Here is a 23113-nt window from a genome sequence, read left to right on the forward strand (position 1 = left end):
CTTCGGAAATCCCGCTTCGCCGCTTTGCCGCGCCCCCTTCACGCCACGCCGCTTTCTTCTCTTTCTGCTGCCGAGTGTCGTGGAATTTCTGCCGCCGACCCGATTGTTCCTTGCGCTATTCCTGCCGCTGCCGCCCAAGCAAAGCACCAATCAGCGACGTGCGTGGTAGTTGCCATGACAACGCACAGAGCTTGTTGTCTTTTTTTTTCGCCGTCGTTTTCTCCACACCGTCATTTTTCGAAGCACGCTTTCTGAGCGTTGACGGTCTGACAACGGCACCATGGACTCCGAATGCTTTTTAGAGAAAGTTAGACGCTACACATTCCTCTATATTAGGGCGATGCCCGATTACAAAGACCGGAAGCGAAAATTAACTGATGGGATATTATATGATCTGTGTTTGGATTAACCGGTAAGTTGCAATTGCGTCGCTCATTGCACCTTTAGCGCGAATGAATTATTTGTTTTCCGCCGTCTACTGATTACTAACAGCGCTCAACATTGTATGATAGGGATTACTTATTCTTAGAAATAGACTTCATCCCTTGCATGCAGACGGGGAGCCAGTGTGTGTGCCTGTCCTTCTGTATCTCGGATTTCTCGTCTACACCTTGAATAGCACTCTCGAGTGCAGCCCTTTTTAGGACTCCAAGGTTTAACATGTGATTTCTCAATCCCCCATTTTTTCTTTTTTTATCACTGTTTACTTTAGTTTTATGGCACCACCCTGGACGGTCCCTCAATCCCATCGCTAATAGCGGACGGCCTGCCTGAGGGCTTCCCGTCAGGTTATGCCCTCGACTTGGCAGAAAGAGCCAAGGCCTGCGACTTACTGCTCAAAACCGCGGCACAGGTCTTGCACACAGGAACGGCCAGCCGACCAAGCCCGCCGCGTCCCTCACCTACCTCCAGCGCACGTACCAGGGCAGGGAGACTCAAGGCAGCCACGAGCCTGCTGTCCAAACCTCCGCAGTAGACTGCGAGCAACGCTGGTTCAAGGCTCCAGACAGGAATGGCGAAAAACTTCCTACCGAAAAAGCGCTCAGTAACAAGAAGGCAGACAGCCACCGCCGCAATTTTAGGAACGCCCGCCATCCTGCAGAACCGGTCTCCGTGCCAGGAGACAGGAATTCAAGCCAGCAGCAGTAATGAGGTAGGCTACCCAGAAAAGGCAGAATGTGAGCTGTCTCCCTCCCCTCAGAAGAGTGACGAAGCCAGCATTGGTTCTTCCCCCATCACTGAAACGTCGTCCCCCACCTCCTCCTCGTCGTGGTCACACAACACGCCGGCCTCCTCTCCCAACACCTCTGTAGAAGAGAGCAGCCCGGAACAGTAGGAGCAGGGCTCCTCCTCCCCTTTGGTGACTGACGACACAGGGACACCTGGAAAGGCAGCCCTCTCTACCCCACAACCCATGGGAGAAAAACAAGTTTTCCTCTCAGTCCCGAGTACACCTTTTTCAAGACCGTCTACTCAGCTACGCCGGGATATACACAAATCCAGCGCATCTCGAGAAACGCAGCCGCGCCCCCTTGCTCGCAACAGCTGTGTGCTGGGGCCGCCCGAGGAACCATTTCCTTCACTGCCATCCACAGGTGCTCCAACGGCCCCAAACTCTGCGAACCACAGGTTCCTATCACCAACACACGGCAGAAGAACCAGGGGGTACAAAAACCTGCGGTTTCAACCCAAAATTGTGCCCCACCCTCTCAGCTACCTGCGAGCCCTGGGTCCACTTCCCAGCTCGAGACCGTCCTCTAGAGGCCAACCGCCAGGAAAAATTCCTTTGGGTCTGCGACACAAGAGGCAATCTCCGCACAATTAGCGGCAGTTGAGGGAGCAGACCGCGTGCGAATTAACTTCAGCTGCAATGTTATCGCTGTCGACGTTGCCGCGGGAGCACCACTCGCGCCCCTCCTCGCAGTTTACGACATCTGCGAGATTCCCGTGCGTGCCAGGCAAGTGTCAACAACCACCTGCAGTGGAGTCATCCACAACGTCGACCTAGCACTCACGGAGGAGGAACTACGCGACAACATCACATCGCAGCTCCCTGTACTGCAATTCACGCGATCCGGACGCAATGTCGTGATCTTGTTCTCTGGACGGAAACCTCCACAGGACATCGAACTTTACAAACAACGATGCCCGGTCTGTGCTCGCCGCCCTCGTCCTGTGCAGTGCGAACGGTGCGGTCGCTACGGCCACATGGACATCACCTGCACCGTACATGAACGTTGTGTGCACTGTGGCGGGCCACATCCGCGTGCCGATTGCACCGCGCAGCGCCCGCGTTGCATATTCTGTGGCACCACCCATCTGGCCACGGAACCCCGCTGTCCTCGCTTGCAGCAAAAGCATCTGCTACTAGAGGTCCACGCGCAATCGGCCCGCCCCATGACACGCCGCGAGGCCTTTGCAGTTGTTCGCAAGAACAACCCCATGGCACATAAGTCTGCCACTTGAGAGGGGTTTTCATATGCGGCGGCCGCTGGTGGCTCTACTGCTCATGCATCGACGAATACCACCACCGCTCCAGATAACGCCTCGGCGATCTCGGTGCTCGCGGCCGCAGTTCGTGCCGCATTGGACTTCCTCCCACGCGACTGTCCGGTTCGCCCGCTCTGCATAGCAGCGCTGGTTACGCAACAAGCTCTGACACAGCATGGCCTGTAAAAGCTGTGCACGGCGGCCGCGCATCCTTCAGTGAAACTGTCATTCTTTGCACCACCGTCACAGTGAGCTCGCTGAGTACTTGCGGCTCAACAAGTACGACATCGTCACACTACAGGAGGCTTACGTACGCGGAAGCGAATGTAGACTTACTGGTTACTCGGGCTACCGTTGTGCAACGAGGTGTCAAGTGCGCGATTGCGACTTAGATGTGTGCTGCGACCCCACACATCCTCCCGCCCGCTCTTACGCCTCCATCTACGGGCGCAATGGACTCGCACATTCCACTGTTGATGTTTCTGACACCTTGTGCAGTGAGGTTGAGTGTGTGGCGGCTAAAGTGCGCCTCGGGCAGTGCGACACGACAGTGGCGTGTGTTTATGTCCATCTTGTCCACAGGTGGGACACGGCATTCGTGACCCGTTTGGTGCGACGCCTACAAGGTGATTGTGTGATTTGTGGAGACTTCAACTCGCACCATACCGCTTGGGGGAGTGACCACATAGACTACAGAGGCAGAGACCTGTTGGATACCATTGCTGGGACACGCTTGCTTATTATAAATACGGGCTGTCCGAATTTCGTCCGTCGCGGCGTAAAGAGCAGCACCATAGACCTCTCACTTGTCAGTGACCATTGCCGGTACGAATGGAAGAGGGAGGCAGACACGTGGAACTCAGATCATTACCCTCTCCAGCTAGAGCCACTTCATCGGCGCCGCGCGGGCACGCGCACATACACTGTCACTGACTGGCTGTGTTTTTGGCAACTCTCGGCTGTCTGTCCACCTTCCGGTGTCGCCTACTTCTCGCATGTCGCCCGCTGCGTCGAAGCGGCCGCGGGCATGTGCACAGTGCCAGTGAAAACACCAGTTCCAGACATACAACTTCTTAATCTACGCGCGGCTCGCCGGTGGCTCCAGCGCCGTGCGACTAAAAGCGACCGCAAGAAGCACTGGACACTTTATAATCGCCTTGACTCCGTGTGTCGCCGACACGCACGGCAAAGACGCGACCGCTCCTGGGGCAGTCTATGCGTCACGCTGGACAATACGCAACGCTCCGCGCGTGCGTGGAGAATATTCAGTGCCGTCCTCTGCCCCGTTGAACTACGTTTTCCAGCCCTCGCCATTGCTGTTTCACATTGTCTCACTTACCAGCAATTGGCCGAGCTACTGGCTGACACCCTCCACCTCAGCGCTACCGAAAGTTTGCCCGAGGTTCCCCAACTCCCGCTGCACCACCGCCGAGAGTAATACAAACCTCGCCGCTTTTTCCTCCCCACCGGCATTCGCAATCAAGTACGCGCTTTATGCACTGATGATTTCACTCTCGGGGAGTTGCGCCTGGCTTTGGCGCCGCGCAAACGGCGCTCAGCGCCCGGAGCTGACGGCGTGACATACCAGATGCTTCGCAACATCGATCAGTCACAGCTCCCAGTGCTCTTGGCCGCCTACAACGACGTGTGGCGCACGAGGTTAGTGTCGCAAGACTGGCGCGAAGCCATCGTCATCCCTGTGCTCAAGAAGGGCGAACCCGCCTCGGAGCCAGCGTCCTATCGCCCCGTTTCCCTTACCTCCGCAGCGGGCAAGCTCTTCGAGGCCATGGGACTGAGGAGACTTTATTGGATTGCCGAGGCACTGGATGTTTTCTCGCCTTCGCAGTGTGGCTTCCGCCGTTTGCGTGCCACTGCCGACGCCCTTGCCGACGTCATCGCAACGCTAGAGGAGGCACAGCACAAAGGAGAGGCCGGGTACCTCATCCTGTTAGACATCAAGGTGGCATTCGACTCCCTGTCACACCCCACCATCCTGAACGCGGTGCGTGATCTCGGAGTGACCAGTCTCCTCTTCACGTACATCGCTTCCTTTTTCGGCGGCAGAACCATGCGTGTGCGCGTCGGTGGAGTCCTGAGTGAGCCACGTCCCGTGAGTGTCGGTGTTCCGCAGGGTAGTGTACCTATTTATTATTTATTTAAGACATACTGCAGTCCGAAGACCAAGCAGGTCTTCGGACTGCCCCTTGTTCAGTCTCGCCGTGGCTGACACCGACCATTACATTCTGCGTGCTCTTCCCTGTGATGTGCGCGTGGCGGTCTACGCGGACGACATTGCGGTGTTCACGACGGGACCTGTGCCCAGTGGCCGGTGTATTCGTACCAGTGTCCAAACCGTCCTGGATTCTATTGACGCGTTCATCACGGGCAGGGGATGACGCTTTCACCGGCGAAGACGCAGGCGATGCTGCTGCACCCCAGTTATGGCGCCCAGCGCTACACACCGAAGTTCACTCTCCAAACAATCCCCATCCCTTGGAAGAGACGAGTGACCTACCTCGGAGTGCAGCTGGACCAACGCCTCAACTGGTCACCAGCGGTCAGCGACCAGCTTCGAAACGCGCGAAGGGTCGCCTGCGCAGCTCGAGCGCTCCTTGCTCGTGGCAATGGACGCACACCATCCCTAGCTCTCCACATCTACAACGGAATGGCTGTGGCGCGCATTTTGTACGGCCTTCCTCTCGCGGCGCTTACGCGTTCCAACTGGGAGACACTGGACGCAGCGCATCGTATCGCGATTCGCCAGTTTTTCAGCTTGCCCAGATAATCTCAAATCGGTCCAACACTCGCTGAGGCGGGAGACATGCCACTGTCACTCCAGGCTGATCTTCGAGCACTAAATCACATAGAGCGTATGAAACGCTCGCGCCACGGACAGCAGCTGGTATTTTGGCTCTCCTAACTTCCGCACTCACGGATGGGGCAGTGCGCTGCGGCATTCTACGCCCTTGTCCCGAGCTCACCAGATGTGAATGACTATAGTGCCCCGCCCTGCCACCATCGCCCTCTCAAGATACGGACACAGCTACCGGGAGTGGCAAGCAAGCGGACGACGCCAGTGTGTGCGTTTCGGCACGAAACTACCGCCACTTTCGATGAACTTCTCGCGGGGCAACTCCTCGTCTTTACTGACGGTTCAGTGTTGACCGACAGTTGTGCCGTGGCTGCGTGTGTGGTGCCTTCGCTGGAGCTTCACAATCAGTGCCGCCTCACCTGCGAGGCATCGTCGACGATAGCCGAACTCTTCGCGCTTGACTTCACCGCTGATGCCCTCCTCCAACTGAGAGTTACGTTGGCTGCCGTTCTCTCGGACTCAGGTGCTGCTCTCCAACTACTCGTGCAGGACTCCCGCAGACCTCCAGTTGCCTGACGATAGTTATAGCGCGAGAACAAAACGACGACACAGAGACAAGAAGGACACGAAAGACACGAGCGCCCGTGAGCGCTCGTGTCTTTCGTGTCCTTCTTGTCTCTGTGTCGTCGTTTTGTTCTCGCGCTATAACTCTCGTCATGCCATACCAACTAGCCCAAGCTGCTACACACCTCCAGTTGCAACGCGCATCACGCGAAAGCTCAAAGCAGTGCAGGACCACGGGTGTGATCTTGTGCTGCAATGAATACTGGCGCATGTTGGAATATCCGGCAACGAAGCGGCCAACGAGCTCGCCAAGAAAGCGCACTTTCTGGGAACCCCTGTGACTACAGCAGTGAGCACATTCGACGTAGCGCGGCTTCGCACACGGTGCTCCGTCACCGCTCGCCACCCGGACCCACGAGTTGCGGCAGGGCAGCCACCACGCCCACTCCCGAAAACTGGATTTTCGAGAGAGGAGCGTGCCCTCCTTCTCCGCCTGCTCATCGGCTGCTACCGCACGGCGGAACGGGTTCACAGACAGTCGGGACGGGGAGACCCAAACTGCCGTCATTGCCCGCAGCCCGAAACACTCCATCACATTATCTTCAAGTGTGAGGAGTATTCGGACATGCGCAGATCACTTTTCGATGCTTACAGCAAACTGGGACTCTCCACCAGCACTGTTGACGTGATTCTCTTTCCCCGTGCGCACGCATGTCTGGTGAAGCGCGCGCAAGCTGCCCTCATCGCCTTCCTCAAGGCTTATGCGCTATTTGAGCGCTTGTGAACTGAAGGAACATTAGTGCCTCCCCATCGAGGTCCACTGGACTCGTATTAGTGAGTGCTACGGACCACAATTTTTTTCCGTACAGACATTACGCGCTTCGGCGAGTGCTTCGCGTGCTTTCTACGACGCGCCAATCCAACCCGTTGTCCTCCTCTCGATGATGATACCTCTCCGGCGCTCGGGAGCTTTCTTAGTCAGCTGCGCAGGGCGCGGGAGGGTTTGTGAGTCCGTTGCGGGAAGCAGATCGAATGACCCTCGCCTCTCTTTTTTTTCTCTGTTCCAATCTTTCCCTACCTATATCTCTTATTCCCCATACCCTATTCCTATGCTGACCTGTTGAGGTGTCCTTGTAAGGAGAGACAGTTACGGGTCGGCACTTTTCTTTTCTTCTTTTATAACCACCTATATATCGGTACCTCCAAAGCAGATTGACCAAATATCTTCGCGGCGCAATTCGAGAGCGGTGACGCCGAAGCAACAGCAGACACGTCATCACGATAATGTTGAGGGTTGCGAGGAGATCACCGTAGTCTGCCATTGTCCGCCAGATTACACCGGAAAGTCAGAGAGCTCAAAACAGACGACAAAAAAGCGCGCGAAATCTCGCGAGCCGCTTCGAGACCGCTCTAGACCTCAAGACTGTTGTCACGTGACTTCCGCAGGTATGGCCAGCTGCCGCTTTTCGCCGCGCGGCAGCGAAGACGCGCGTCATGCCACGGCGGCATGCTTCCCGCCAGCGTGTTCGTACCTTTACGAACACACTGGCGGGAAGCGTCTTCGCAATGGCTATTGTGCAGGGCATCACTGAGAAGGAACTTTGCTGAACTGCTTACGTCTTCATTTGGGACTCGCTCGCTGGATTTCGTGCCAACCGGTTGTGCCCACGCGATCGCCAACGACAGCACAGCTCTGGCCGACCGGCTTGCCCTCCGCCATCTCCTGACATCGTGAAGCTCTCGCTGAGTGGTGCCCCGTCGTCGGACTCCTGTGACCATGTTCAGCTTTCTCTATCCTCTCCTTACATCTGTATGTGGTCTCCCTGTCCCTGCCCCTATCTCTATCCCAATTCCTTTTAATCCTCCTAAATCATTTTGATGCCTCCTTACCTCCATCCCTCGTGAGCCACTGTTTAGGTGTCGCACTATGATGCAGACAGTTGTGGGGCTTACTTTTGCCTTCTTTTTTTTAAGAATCACTTTCACACACGTCTTCATTCGTGACCCCTTCTCCGAGTACAGGGAGTGTTAGCAGTGTTGTGCCAACTGGCTCGTTCACCTTCCCTCCAGTGGAACCCGCCACGTCAGTTGACATTCGCTCTCTCTGCGAGGACGTTGGATTGGGTTCTCCTCAAGAGGCGCAAGCGCAGCGCTCCTGGTCTGCGGGCAGAATCACACATCAAATGCCCAGGAACCTGGACGCCTCCAAGCACCTTTTCGTACTGGGTGCATTCAACATTTTTCTCTCCAGTGCTGTCCTCCTGGATCAGTGACACTCCGCTACTGTGATCCCTGTCCTCAAGCAAGGCAAATTGCCACACTCCATCAAGCCGTATAGACCCATCTCCCTTACTACAGTGGCGGGCAAAACATGGAAGAAAGGGCCCTTTATCGACTCCTGTAAATCTCGGATGCTCGCAACACCTTCCCACCAGAACAGTCCCACTAGAACAGTGCAGATTCCGGCATCAGTACTGACAGCCGACTGCATCACCATGATCATGAGCACCCTCAAGCAAGCCCTACACAATGGAGAAATGGCTATTGTACTTCTCCTTGACATACAGTCGGCGTCTGACTCGCCCCCCCCACGCGTTCATCACCAGTGCTGGGCACGCCCTCGGTGTGAAGAGAAAACTCTTGAACTATGTTAACGCCCTCCTCACTGACCGGACGTTTACTGTGCGTGTAGGCGGGGTGACAAATGCGCTGCGGTCCGTCAGTTGCGGCGTCCCACAGGACAGCGTCCCCAGCCCGTTTTTGTTTAATTTGGTACCCTCGCCGCTCACCAAGTGCCTTCAAGAAACGGCTGTGTTCCTTGTGCGCTCGACTGTGCACGCAGACGACGTCACTCTTTATGTGCGTGGACCAACTCGTATGTGCTCAGCGGTGCGCACCTGTATGCAGGAGGCCCTCCAATGTGTAGTCAATTTCGTTAGAAGCATCGGCCTCACGATCTCGGCACCGAAAACCAAGGCCCTCGTCGTTCACCCTCGTGCTGAGGCCCGACGACGTCACCCGTGCCTTCAGCTAGATGGTGCGTTGATAGTTTGGCTAGCGACGTCCGCTACCTCGGCCTCACAATAGACAATCGCCTGCTATGGTTTTCAGCGGTGTGGCGCGTACGCCAGACGATGTGTCGCGCGGAATCGGCTGTGCGCCGTGTACTTGTCCGTGGTAATGGCTGCCCCGCTGCATTCACCTGCACTATATACGAGGCGATGGCTCTATCTACCACGCACTACGAACTGCCGATCTGCGAACTCCAAGGACCACAGTGGCGACTCATATACCAAGACCACCGCCGCGCCATCCGCATGTGTCCGGAATGTCTCGAAGCTCTCGTGTGGCCGAGGCACTCGAGAAAGCTCGCGCGTGGCCTGCGTCCCTCACGGTGGTCCTGCGCGCTCTGCGCCACTTGAAACGTCTCCACCGGACACCAATGCTGCCCGCAGTTCGCGTGGTTATGTTCTGTGCAAAATTCCCGTGTCGGCCAACTCCTGCACGTCTACGATGGCGTTGTGGTTGACGATCCCGCGCGCCCTTTGCGCTGGACGCTGCCTCACTGGGGAGCGCCCCTTCAAGTGAATCTGCGCTCGCCGAGAGTCCTACCAAAGCGACACACCCCGCTCAGTGCCACGACGCCGGATGCTGTGGCGCCAATGTAGGGGGACCTTGCCGGAAGGCCGCAAGTGTTCACTGATGGGGCCGTATTGACCAAACAAGTTCCATTCATGCAACAGCGCACTCCGCAAGCGTCCGGCCCCGCCGTCTTTGCTCAGACGGCCACTCCAGCCACCACCTCCAAGCTTAGCCGTCAGGCTGTGCCCAAACCGAACACCCCGACGTCTCCCACAGCTGCTGCACCCTTTTCGGGGGCACCGGTGGCTTCTGGAGAACCTCCGGATCCACTGCCTTTAGATCCAACTGGTCACTTGAGGAGTGCGTTACCCGCTTTGAAAATCTTCTCCTCTACCATATCTCCAAGTTTTTCGTGCAACGCATAGTGGCTGAGGTAGTGCAAGCCATGCAGGCCTGGGCGACACTCAGTTGAAATCCAAAACATCGTGGTCCCGTTCTCCTTCACTAATTAGTACCGGTTCTGCCCAATGGCACCGCAAGGGGGCCACAGCCACCACGACCCCTGACTCGGTTTTCATACCTTTTCGTGTTTCTTGTAGCTCTGAACAGGACATAAAGGAGGGTATTTAAAATCTAGGACATTCATGATGACTACCAAACGTTCACTCCATTCATAGCCACCTTCAAAATTCGAAATCATACAGTGGAACTCCAGTGGTTTCGGGAACAGGCAAAACGCGCACAGCTTTATCTCTTTCTTCAATCTCTCTGCTCTCAGCCAGCCATCTTGGCACTCCAGGAATCTGGCTAATCTGGCCCTACATCGGCCCTTTCCAGATACTGCCCCCACATAAGTGACGCCACCCCTCCCATGCTCGTGCATAACGTGTACACGGCCATTGAGATCTATCTCGATCTGGACCTGCCGTACGACCACTGTATGGTTTCAGTGCTCCCTCAGCGAAGGGGACAACCGTCGATTCATATTTTGAACGTGTACTGCCCCCACATGTTTCAGGGGTGTCCTTCGCGCAACTATTTCATCAGGCGCTGCGTAGAGCGGCCCGTCAGCCCCTTGTGATAGTTGGAAACTTCAAGGCCTCAAGCCCTCACTGGGGCTACGACTATGGAAAGACCCAAGGCCGACAACTTAGGGACATCATCTCCTCGCTCAGTCTCACGTTGCTCACTGATCCGGCACATCCCACACGTTTTGGTAATTCGGTGTCGCGTGATACTTGCCCCGATTTATCTCTCACTTGTAACCACCGCGATGCTACGTGGGAGAATCCCAACGAAACTCTAGGTAGTAATTATTTTCTGCTGCGTATTACCTTCACATCGCGCCAGGAATTGTGCCAACACTGGGGCCAGGCTGGACCAAGTTCAGGAGGCAACCCTTCCCCCCGATTCCTACCTCAAGCGAATCCGCAACGAGCGTATAACCCTTCGTACGCAACGAGCGTATAATCAGACACTTGCTACAACTAACGTGACTCCCTCTATCGACTCACATCTCCTACATCTCAGGGATGCTCTGGCATCTTTGGGATACTCGGCTTAATACGCCATTGGAAGCGAAACAAGATAAACCGTAAACTCCGGTCCCGCATTGAGGCCCTCGTTGCAGAAGCGGCTGCATGTTCTGTGCAGCTTGCAGACTCAAATTGAACCGGCACCTGCCCAAAGGCAGCAGGTTAGATGGGCTCCAAGAGCACGTGGTGACTCTTTCAGAGCCTTCTGGACCCATTCTCAACGCGTGAAGAAACACAGCATCAATTGAGTCACGCTTTGCATTCATATCAGCGCACGACGGACCAACTCGCGCGGGACCTCGGTGACCGACACATATGTCGTAAGGTCGACCCCGTTGGGCCAGAGTACACTTATTCTCGCTCACACGCTCCCCGCCCTGTGGGCAGCGCTGGGGAAAATGCGACGGGGCACGACTCCTGGTCGGGATGGAATCATATTATCGCTCCTAGCTGATCTTCCCGACCAGGTTATTTTATCGCTGCTCGTCCTCATCAACATTGCATGGGATGGCTCACCGCTTCCAGCAGAATGGATCACTTCAATGGTCACATTCATCCCCAAGCCAGGTAAGCCGGTTAGCATTGAGGTCCTGAGGCCCATCTCTCTCACATCTTGCGCCGGCAATCTTGTGGAAACTATGGTCCACGAACGCCTTTAATCCTACCTGGAGTCCAGGGGAACCTTTGCCGACGCGATGTTTGGCTTTCGCCCGCATCTGTCGGCACAGGATGCCCAGCTCCAACACGATATTATAGAACCCACTACTATGAGCCACTTTGACAAATATGTACTACTCTCGATCTTCGAGGCGCGTCTGATAATGTTAAACATAGTAGAATTCTCGCTAATCTTTCTACTACAGGCTATGTGCAGATGATTTTCAACTACATTCGCGCTTTTCTTTCTAATCACGTTGTCTTCCTTCACCAGAGAATCCTGTAGCGTAATCACGTGCGGTTTGACCACCTGAGAAGCAACAAAGTGCAGAAGTGGAGCCCTGCGTCTTTTGAAACTGGCAGAGTTCCACTGCCACGCGACCACCTTACTAGTGTTGCCCGCCATGATTACCACTCTGGCTTAGCCGGTCTCTTGTCATGTTGGCGGTTATGCGCCTGCAGGTCACTGTGCCTTGTCCGGGCGTGTCGAAGGCGAGCTACCCGTAGCTAGCCTTGCCTGCGTACTTTCAAAAACTGGCGGCCTTTGAAGTAGGGTGGTAGGTTGTTTGATCGATTGCTGGATACTTTCTAAAGCCTTGTTGTTAGACTCGGTTTCCATAGCATCCCACTCCGCTTCGGCAGGTGAGGCCCTAGGCTTACCCGTGCCCGCCTGCGTGTCTCCTGGTGGGTGTATAAGCTGTGTGTCACAATGCGAGGAGCAACGCTTGTGAAACGAGCCGAGGTCATCCCTCATCTGTTGAAGTTCTGACTTAAGGTAAGCGTTCTCTTGTATCAACTTATATGTACCCTGGCGTCTTCCCTATGCCCTGGCAAATGAGCCCGAGTTGAAGAGCCTACCTGGGGAGATCACGCAAAACTAAAGCCAGCGTCACTGCTACCTCTGGAGCCTACCTGGGGAGATCGATTAAAACTAAAGCCAGCGTCGCTGCCATCAGAGGTAGCAGCGACGCTGGCTTCAGCTTTGCTCGATCTCCCCAGGTAGGCTCTTTCTAGATCCGCCCCCAGGATTGAGCGCGGTCCCTAAAGCGGCTGCTCCGGCTGCCACCTGGCGTGACGGAAAGCCCCCGCTTCGGACCACTTGACACGCTGGAATCCCGTGACCGGCTCTCCTGGGACAACTTTTGTTGAGTCTTTCTTCTGCGTGTTTGGTGCCGTCGTCTTCTCCCTGGCACGACGTAAGGAACTTGAAAGCGTTCTTTGCACGTTTTCTCCGCCGTATGATGTGGTCCGATGCAAAGGGCACATTTTGGCAACCACTGCTGATAGTCGGCTGGGGAGGTGAGCCCACAGCTCCCACACACCTTCTTTTTGTGGTCGAGACAAACGTCGCCTCTGTGTCCTAGGCCTCCACACGCGTACTACACGTCATTTGGCGCTTGTAGAGCGTGACGCGCAGCAAGCTAATGCGACACATGACGCAGTTGGGCACCATCAAGCCGCCGAAAAGCACTACCACCGTGGTAGCTTTATTGATTCTTTTTGCTTTTAGGGACTCCAGATTTTGCTGGTTGACAATAATTCGTTGAATGTCTACGTCCACTCCTTGAATTATTCCTTTACAGGGGTTATCGGGAGCTGCCATATATGCCACCACATGATACATTCCTTCACTTCTCGGGATTTGCTGGATCCCTGCGTAGGCGTATGCGTTCCTCTGCTCCGTTGTGGAAATGAGGAAAATGCTCTGGGCGATGTTTGGGCAAACGATGTCCCCTTCGGTCTGTGTTGGGGCTAGAGCAGCCACCATAGCAATATCCTATGCAAGCTTTACTTGGCTTACTTTTCTGACGCCTAGTCCGTTCCTCGGCCTGACGATAATTTGTATGTAGTGCCTCGGTAGCCGGGGGAGCCTCGATGCAGCTGCAAAACGCTTCATCGCACTTTGCGGGGTTGTCATGCGGTGGCCTCCCTTCAAGCCCACATGTGATGCGTTGCCCGCCGAAACTGGCGTTTTTACACGAGGTTTTATATATATATATATATATATATATATATATATATATATATATATATATATATATATATATATATATATATACAGGGGGTGACAGGGATGCCTACGCCGGTGGCAAAATCCAGTCGAGAGTGTCCATACAATGGCTCTCGCAATAAAAAGATGTCCGCCTTGTTTTAGTTTTGTTTGTCATTTACTTCTTCAACGGCACATAACTATAGGTCACATGAGAACTTTCACTTAGACACTGGAGGTTGTGGTGCGTCCAATGGAAACATTTACACCACTCTAATTTTCAATTGGTTCATTACAAGCTCCTAAATCATGATGAGAGGAGGTGAGTTTGAAACCTTTTCCACTCGCCCGGTGTAGGCAAATTTATTGCATGCCTTCTTTTGTACCGGAACAATTTGAAGCCGGAAGATCACACGACGCAGACGCATGAACACGTCATCCGCACGCAAGGTTACACTCGCATGACATTCCCTTGCCAGGTTGCGCACAGAAGCAGTGTTCTGTCGTTTCGACATTCTATGTACTGTATTGACTGTTTCTGTCGGTGTATCCCTGTATGCACGCACGTTTGCAAGGCTGGCATTGATCGTGTATCCTTACCACAATACAGAGCGTCGCAGTGCAGGAACTTCCCTAAGGGTGGTGCACCAAAAGCACGCGAAGCGTTTTCAATGCTGGCACCCGTAAGGTGAGAACGGCGAGAACGTCAACGCAAACGAAATGGAGACAGCTTAGCCTCACATCGCACTCGATAGGAAGTTTTTTTAAAAAGAAAGAAAACCGTGCATGTTTAGATTTCGTTCGCATGTTTTGATATTTATGTCAACCTTCATAATTCTATTCAGGCAACTGAGAGCAGAGAGGACACACGTCCCCTGGAATTATTGTCGCAGCGTCACGTACTACTTGGACGTACGCAGGACCATTCCTTGTACACGTCACCTCCAACATGCTGGGCGCGCGCCCTCAGATAAAGGTTAAGCGGGATTCATTCTGACATTTCACCTCTTTTCCGAGGCGCATAGCATTGCAAATCTTAGCACATCTGATGGGAGCACCCACTGCATGCATTCCCCTTGCCTGCTTGAAATTCCCAAACCTGGTGAAGGGCCTTTTGAGGAGCTTACAGACAGAAGAGAAATCGACAATGTGTCGTTACACCAAGGTATTACAAAGCAAAAAGGCCTTTCCAGCCTATTAGCGCTATGACTACTTGCTCCTGTGTGGCCCTTCTCAACCATGCTGAAAAGCTGACCCAGGAATGTGCTTATTCGTTGGTTAACCCTAAACTCCCCATGCTGGGCTAGGAAAGGAGAGACCGTATTCTGCAATCCATGCGGGAAAAAATTACATGGCTATGCTAAACTATTGGCGCCTTTACACCAGCATAAACTAAAACAATCTTGTTTGCTTTCTTGTCCTAGGTAAAGATCTTACACATATTTTTTCGAGAATTTGAATTTAGTCGATGTTTATTTTGCCTATATTCACGATTCTCGGGGCTTAAAAGAGTGTTTTCCCCGCCAATTCTTAGCGCCTAAAACCTGGTTTTTAGTGCCTATATATCCACCCTCTACTGATAACCATATATTAACCACAGAGCTCCAAGTAGGAGCTATTCGCACCCCAAAACAAATAATAAAAATAACAAAATAGGATAAATTTAGTCGTCATCGTACGCCCATCACCCAACAAGACTTTCCCTCCCTTGAGGCTTGGATCACACAGCCTGAGCCCGATTTTAAGACAGCTACAAAACGAATCACTGGGACAATGGAGATGCCGGAAGGGGACTAGCATCTGTCGCTCCTCTGGAATACACACACAAGCTTGACATGGCGGTGGCACAAGCACAACCGAAAGCTTCGTCTCCTCATTGCCGAACTACCCACTTATGCACATGCCTATGCGAACACCCTCGCAAGCAAAAATCGGCATGACTTCTGTGATCACTTCAATGGCACACTAAGTACATAAGAACTTGGCGTATACTCCGCGCTCTTCTAAATTCCACGCAAACAAAATCACACGCTGCTAACACAAGCCACACCATTATCCACATATGAGGGCTCGACGATACCACACTACTACACACCTTACAGCAACAATGTTTGTCCACAGGCGCTTGTTATGCCTATTGCGAATACCCGCACGTACATGATACACCCTCTTAATGAGAACACTGGAGAAGCCGAGGTTAGGGTGGCCTTGCGTAACACAGCTGAACTCAGCACCCGGAGCTGATGGGATTACGTACACACTTTTGCGTAATTTAGATGACCAGGCCATCAAACATTTACCCTCTTTTTACAACGAGCACTGCAATAGCGGCACGCTACCACAGGACTGGCGACACGAAGAAATTACACTAATCTCAAAGCCTGGCAAGCCACTATCCCTCCACAATCTTAGACCCATATCTCTACCTTCATGTGTAGCTAAACCCTTTGAACGCGTTGCGCTCTCTCGGCTGCAGCCGTTTCTCGAAGACACCAACTTTTTTCCGGACACACTCTTCGGCTTCCGTCCTTGATCTCACATAGGACGTATTACTACAGCTTAAGGAAGATGTGTTGGATAGCCCCACATCAAGTTAGGTTCGTGATATTCTGGCCCCAAATTCGCAGGATGCTTTTGACAACGTCTCTCATGACCTAATTTTTGACAACCTTGGTTACTCTCATTGCGGTTCGCGTATCCACAAATACGTCAGTTCCTATCTTTCTGAATGCACGGTCACCATTAGAATTGGAGACCTCCTGTCAGACGTAATTTGTCTTGTAGGCAGAGGAACATCTCAAGGCTCAGTTCTTTCACCTACATTGTTCAATCTACTTATGGCTAAACTCCCTCCGTTACTACAACAGGTTTCCGACGTTCAGTATGCCATTTATGCAGATGATATTACAATTTGGGCAACCAAAGGTGCAGACAGAACTACTCAGGATACCCTCCGGGAAGCTGCTTCCATTGTTCCACTATGCGTTAACCACTATGCTGCTGCCAGCAGCCCTACGTGTTCAGTTGAGAAGTCGGAGTTGTTACTGGTGTACAAGTGGCACCGCAAAACCAGCAATCCCCCTGACGTTTGACTGTTCGTTGATGGCCGTCCTATCCCTCAGGTACCTCGACTTCGTATTTTGGGCCTCTGCCCTCAGTCTAATAGCAAAGGCTCGCATACTACGCACCTTCTGACTCAACAGATAACTCTAATTACACACATGATCCACCGCATCACGAAGCACAGGAGAGGCCTCTGTGAGAGGGATCTTTGCTTATCACAAGCACTCATAGTTGGTCGGCTCACTTATCACCTTCGCTAACATAAACTGAAATCGGCTCAATTCAAATAGATGGACATCCGCCCACAGACAGCTGAGAAGGCGATTCTCTGCTTGCCTTCACACGCACCTACGCAACGCCTCCTTCAACTCGGTGTTCAGAGCACTGTAACAGAACTGCTGAAGGCCCAGCACAATAGTTGACTCCAACGGCTGAGGCAGACTCGTCAGGGCTGTGCCATTTTCTCTCGTTTGCCATTCCTACGAAACTCACACAAGTACCGCAACATATACCTGCACCTACTCTTAGTGCTCTCACCAACGTGGCTCCGATTCTATGCAACATGAATTCTCACCCCCACGCCGGTCGTGGACGTGCACGAGTTCAAGCTATGACATGGGTCTTTGGTGATGGTACCACATATTTACAAGCCCTCTACACTGATGCTGCACGCTGCCCAGAGGATCCAGCCCTCTGGTTAGCCGTCATAGATGACACACGCCCTCGTGGCGTCTGCCACACTATATACTATGGACAGTAGTTCTGCAGAAGAGGGTGCTCTCGCTCTGGCAATTGTTCATGCTACTGCATTGTCACATGACTCTCATGTCACCATATAGTGGCATATTCACAAGCTGCTTGCTGTGCCTTCACTCAGGGACTTGTGGTTGTTCGTACGCACATAATCTTTCTGCTGTCTCGCCGTCCGCATTACGCCTGGTGTGTATCGTCTGGACTCTCGGACGCGCCTCTCTCTATGGTACGAATGCATTCATGTGATTGCCCAAGGTCTGACCGACCGGGAACTATTAGAAGAACTGTCCAACGCAGACTAAGCTTCAACAGGACCACCATACTACCACACGATGCTTGATTACTACCGACCGAGGTGTTATACATATTCTCATCTTTCACTTAACAGAGCAAATGCTGCCGCTTGGCGGCAGCTGCGGACCAATTCATTTCTGTGCTTACGCATGCTAATTTTCATCTATGTACCCCTCCAACTGCCCCTTCTGTGGCTCTGCACCGACAGTATACCACTATACATGGGAATGCTGTGCTCCACAGGGTTCCTCCTATCGCAAACATCACCCCTTTTCTTGGGAATCTCCACTGCTCAGCTTACATTGGCCAGAACAGCAACAGCTGGTCCAGCGGGCTCGCAGGATCGCGCAAGCCCATGGAGCCCTGGAGTGAGGGCCCCACCCAACAATTGGCTCTTTGTATATACATTCTTCAATAAAGGTTTCTTCTCTCTCTCTCTCTGTTGGCGCTGGAGAGTGAATGTGGTGGCACCGTTGAAAGTGATGTGTTTTTGGTGGTTGGACAGTGAAGTGCAAAGCCATTCCCCCAATTAAGGGTGAGGAAAAGGGTACTCTGGATAAGAAGCCGCAGTGGGTTCCTGCGAGAACCCTCGACGAGGTCCTCACGATGTAGGACGACATGTTCGTCTAGATGTTCGTGATGTGGTGAAACTCTCGCCTGTGCCACAAACCTGTGTACAGTTCTCCTCGTCAGTCTCTTCACGCTCGGCGGTTTCCTCCCGAGTCTTTTGGGCCAATAACAGCAAAGTCCCAACGACTCAATGACAAATACCAGCAATAGGATAATGGTAAACCCCCGTTTCCAACAAGGCCTGAGTGTCTAATCACGGCCATGACAACGCGGGAAAGGCCGTGGAACATTGCAAGTGTAGAACACACATCAAGTGAGTGCGAGAGCGGATCACGTTTGTGCACGGTGGCCTCCTGCTTATGCGTGCACGTGGCGCGTATACGCAGCGTTATGGTCGCTGGAATGTTCCACCAATTGCCAACTATAGTCAACTATGAACTGCAGTGGAGGCAGGGCCACTCCTCAGCACGCACCTGCGTTTACCACGCAAGTAGCACCAAATAGAGTAGGGATGGTTGGCCGGTTGGTTGACCCTTTGCAAGTGGTGAGAGATTGACCATTTAAACAGGCGGTTAATATAGCAAAATGAAAGTTTAATGAAAGAAAGCAAATAATCGGTCATATAAAGTTTATATTAGCATAGAAACTTATTATGTATTACCTTCAAATTATTGTGAAAAAGCTCAAAAACATGTTTTATTGGTTATAAATTGAAAATACTTTCTTGTCTCTAAAAATTCGCAGACGGCAATGCAGACGTTCCTGTTGCAGTGGTTCAAAGAAGCTTCAAGGGAAAGAATATTTACAGAATTGAAGGTCATTTTAATTTACGCAATAAAATTTTGAAGTACTAATTTTAAGTATAGTGAAACGAGGGCAAATACGAAAAAAGTGATCGATTTTTTTTGAGGCTACTGTTACTGGTCACCCGAACTACGATCATCACTTTCTGTTTAGCAGAGTGAAAATTCGGGCGACCTCGATCCTGTTACACCTATATTGCCAGGTATCCTCTTCGGGTGTTGTCGGAGGTATAACGCTACCATAGCCATGGCTTGCCGATCTCTCACTATGGTTCATTCTAGCGGGGAACAAGTTCTTCAATCACTGTTTCACGTCAAAAATTCGCAAGTACGAGCTACTCTTAGAAGCGTTGCTGCTACAGTCAATGGACGAAATGCGCGAACTCCTTGTACAACCGCTTAATGAGACTCTATATACGACACTGAAACAGACTCTTCTTCGCCGCCTCGTTCAGCCTGCAGATGGGCGCACCGAAAAACACCCGAACACCGAAGAGCTTGGTGACATCCAAATCCTACGTCACCACGCGTGAGAGAAATGCGGCGGGCGACCGAAACCCCCGTGAGGGAAATCCCCTCTCCGCCATTCATGTTTCGACACCATTCGCTTGGGAATCATTGGACCTTTTGCCACCATGCCGCAGTTAAGTGTACTTGCTCACGTGCGTAGGCAGGTGCGCAAGGTGGTCTGAGGCTGCTCAAATTCCTGACCTAACGGCGGAGACAGTCACTCGTACTTTTTTGCCTGGATTAGCCGTTCCGGCATGCCATCAATGGAGACTACAGCTCGGGGCAGACGGTGAGGGTCGGCGCTTTTCACTTCTATGACACCTGTTCCGGGTTGTGCGCGCATTCACACTACTGCTTATCATCCTGCGTCCAATCAGAGAGAGATTGCATAACAAGCAGTTTGGCGCCCCATGCCGCAAGCTGTGGGCCAGAACAAAAAAAGTCCACCGCTATATTATACATACTTTTATTTCCAGTATGTAACATGGCCCGCATTCAGGCATTGCTATATGTACACTAGAGAGCACGACTCCATATTTCTACTTCAAGGGTCTGCCACTAGGTTGCGTGACATACCATTTTTTGTCTGATTTCTCTACTCGAATTGTGAAACGGATGCTTAAATGTGTCGCTCAATCACGGACTTTCATTCCCACCAGAATCTCATCACACCTTCTGGCAAGCCTACTGTCCCTTTCGGTCCATTCTAGAGGTTTTTTGTCCACTCTGCCCCCAACATAGCCGTTTTTCTTATGCTGACATTAAATTGAACCCAGTTGAATGTCCCAGTGGCAGTGACATACCCCCAGAAAACGCTCTATAAATGGTAGAAGACCACTAGGACGAGAAGGAGGAGGAAAGGGGAGGCAAGATTTAAGCAAGCATCCGAAGCCTGGTTTGTCTTGAGGAAGGTGACCCTACCGTCCAGTGCTGTAGTGATTGGTGACGTGGAGTTCATGTATTTCATCACAATTTCGGCATCTTGGAAACCTGCGCAGAACAATAGATGTTGTCATGCCAGTCAGCGAAAACATGACGCACATACTTTGGGAAAAAGGCACAGAGTTTGCGGGCGCGTTGTGTAACGGTTTTCCCATCGAAGGAATGACCCCATACTTTATGCACTTCATTAGAGCCTCACGCTAGGCATGTTCATTATTTGAGGCCTCAAACTGTGATTAAAAATCTGCCGACCACACTCGTCAAACTAAATACTTTCACATCATTGACCAACGTTTCAAACTGCACCGCAAAAATATTCAGCCATAACAAAATGAAAGTCAATGAAAAATGGCCGATTTTCAGTGTTTAGATAGCTCAGTACAAAATCTGCTTCGTCTGTTGCACGTTCTTGTGGCGTATGAAAAAAAAAAAAGGTGCAACTGATTGGAACAGCACGACTACCAAGTAAGTTCTGCTTTCATCTATCAGCCCGACAGTTTGCAGGTAGTCTCATGAAGCCAATATCTCTCAGCCATTACGATGTCTTAACCTGGATAAGTTTCGAGAGCTTAATGGACAGTCTCACTGCTCCAGATAAAAAACTTCTTGATTTGATTATCAGTCAAGGCCCTGTATTTTTAAAAACGCCTTCCGCTGTGAAGACATAAACAAACAACGCTAAACACGGGATGGTGAAGGAATGAAAGACTGGGCACTGAACCAACAGCCTCTGGTTTATTCCTGGGAAATGAAATATAATAAAATATATGCGGAAGCTTTGCGCACAAGACCAACAAATACACAGTAGCAGCGCAGATATAGGAAATAAGGAATCACTAGAGACCGGATTATAGAAAAATTCTTACTTTGTTTCATGCGTTGCTCTCGGACCACTTTGATACATGAGCGTAAATTGGAGGTCAAGAAGAGCGTTTGTAGTGTTTTTATAGTGCCTATAAATGCCTATTTTTAACGTTGCTGCCTAAATATTTATAACTGCCTGTAAGCGCCTGTTTTCAAAATCGGTGGCTATATCAATGCTAACTAACATCAAATATTGGTTTCGAGTACAGTTGAAGTCTGGTGTTCATGTTAAAGGGCAAAATTGAGCTTTCGGAACACTGTGGGATGCGACCTATATCTCTATCTTAAAAGTCCCTTTCAGCCTTGTCAGAACCACAGGGCCTCCTATTCAATAGCAAGGCCAGTTAGCTTCTACACATGCATTTATCTGCGTCGCGTCGTCTGTTCGCCATCTCCCGGGCGCCGGCTAGCACGTTAGAGAACAGGAGGTGTTTCTACGCAGCCACAGGACGATGAAGAACGAATGTGAAACCGTGACGTCTCATCGAGGCAAAGTAGAGTGTCGATAAAAAAAAGGGTGTCAAGGTGGCTTTTGTTTTGTTTGTCATTTACTTTTTAAACGGCGCTTCACTAGGGTCATGAAAATTTTACTTAACACTGGAAGTTGTTGCGTGCCCAAAGAAAAGCTTTGTGTCCCTAAAATAGATTATTAGCGCATTACAAGCCGCGAAAGCATGATGCGAGGAGGTGAGCTTGAAACCTTTTCCACCCGCCCGGTGTAGACTTCGCAAGCCAAATTCCTTACATGTCCTCTTCGGTAACGAAGCAACTTTTTTTCATAAGATATTTTTTCACAATCCATCAATGAAGCCAGACCTCATTTCACAACCGTCATACCACTCATCGCGCATTGATCACCAGCATAAGGTTGCCATTCCGTTTTGCCGCACCAAATTCTTTTCAGCAGCCTTCTTACTGAAAACAGCCGCCGATTGGAACCACCTTCCCTCTTCCATTGTAACAATAACAGACCCTTTGTTATCAAGACTGCAATTTCTCAGCAATGCTTGTAACTATACGCAGTTTCCATTATCTATCTTTGTCTTGTATGTGCTTGAATTCTTACTTATACATTTTTAGTTGACTTATGTTGCCTTCCTGATTTGCGCATCTGACACTTGTTTCTTTATTTTGTCTCTTTTTTCTTGTGTGTTATAAATGTTGTACCCACCCCCTCTGTAATGCCCTATGGGCCCTGAGGTTATTCTAATAAATAAATAAATAATAAATGAACTCGGAGCCGGGACATCAGAACCCGCAGACGCACCACGCTCACGCAAGCATACATTCGCTTGACATGCCCTTGTCAGGTCGTGCACAAAAGCGTTGCTGTGTCGTTTCAACATTCTCTGTACTGTACTGCCTGTTTCTTCGGGATGTATCCCTGTATGCACGAACGTTTGGAGAGGCTGGCATTGATCATGTATCCTTACCACGATACACAGCGTCGCACCGCAGGAATGTCCTAAGGGCAGTGCACTGAAAACACGCGAAGCGTTGTGAATGCTGGCACCGGCACCATGCGAGAACGGCGAAAACAGCAACGGAAATGAAATGGAGGCAGCTTAGTGTCGCATCTCACTCGATACAAAGTAAAAAAAAAACGCGCAGATATTCCGTTTGCATGTTTTAATGCTTTTATTCATACTTTTTTTCAGGCAACAGATTGCACAAACTACAGATG

General features: G+C 51.5%; 1 protein-coding gene and 1 long non-coding RNA gene across 4 annotated transcripts in view; one reads left to right on the top strand and one right to left on the bottom strand.

Moving 5' to 3' along the window:
• The window catches only part of LOC142818057 (uncharacterized), a 427592-nt gene that overhangs the window by 18120 nt on the left and 386359 nt on the right, over nucleotides 1-23113 (top strand). The window lies entirely within an intron of this gene.
• LOC119174065 (protein 5NUC) overlaps nucleotides 20074-23113 on the bottom strand; it is a 442987-nt gene continuing 439947 nt past the window's right edge. For all 3 annotated transcript variants that reach the window (XM_075896283.1, XM_037424851.2, XM_075896284.1), the window contains one exon: nucleotides 20074-20613. In XM_075896283.1, the coding sequence (XP_075752398.1) occupies nucleotides 20441-20613 (173 nt within the window). In that variant the 3' untranslated portion in view covers nucleotides 20074-20440. The remainder of the gene's footprint in view (nucleotides 20614-23113) is intronic.

This window comes from Rhipicephalus microplus, chromosome 5, assembly GCF_043290135.1.
Source record: "Rhipicephalus microplus isolate Deutch F79 chromosome 5, USDA_Rmic, whole genome shotgun sequence".
In the NCBI taxonomy this organism is placed as follows: Eukaryota; Metazoa; Arthropoda; class Arachnida; order Ixodida; family Ixodidae; genus Rhipicephalus; species Rhipicephalus microplus.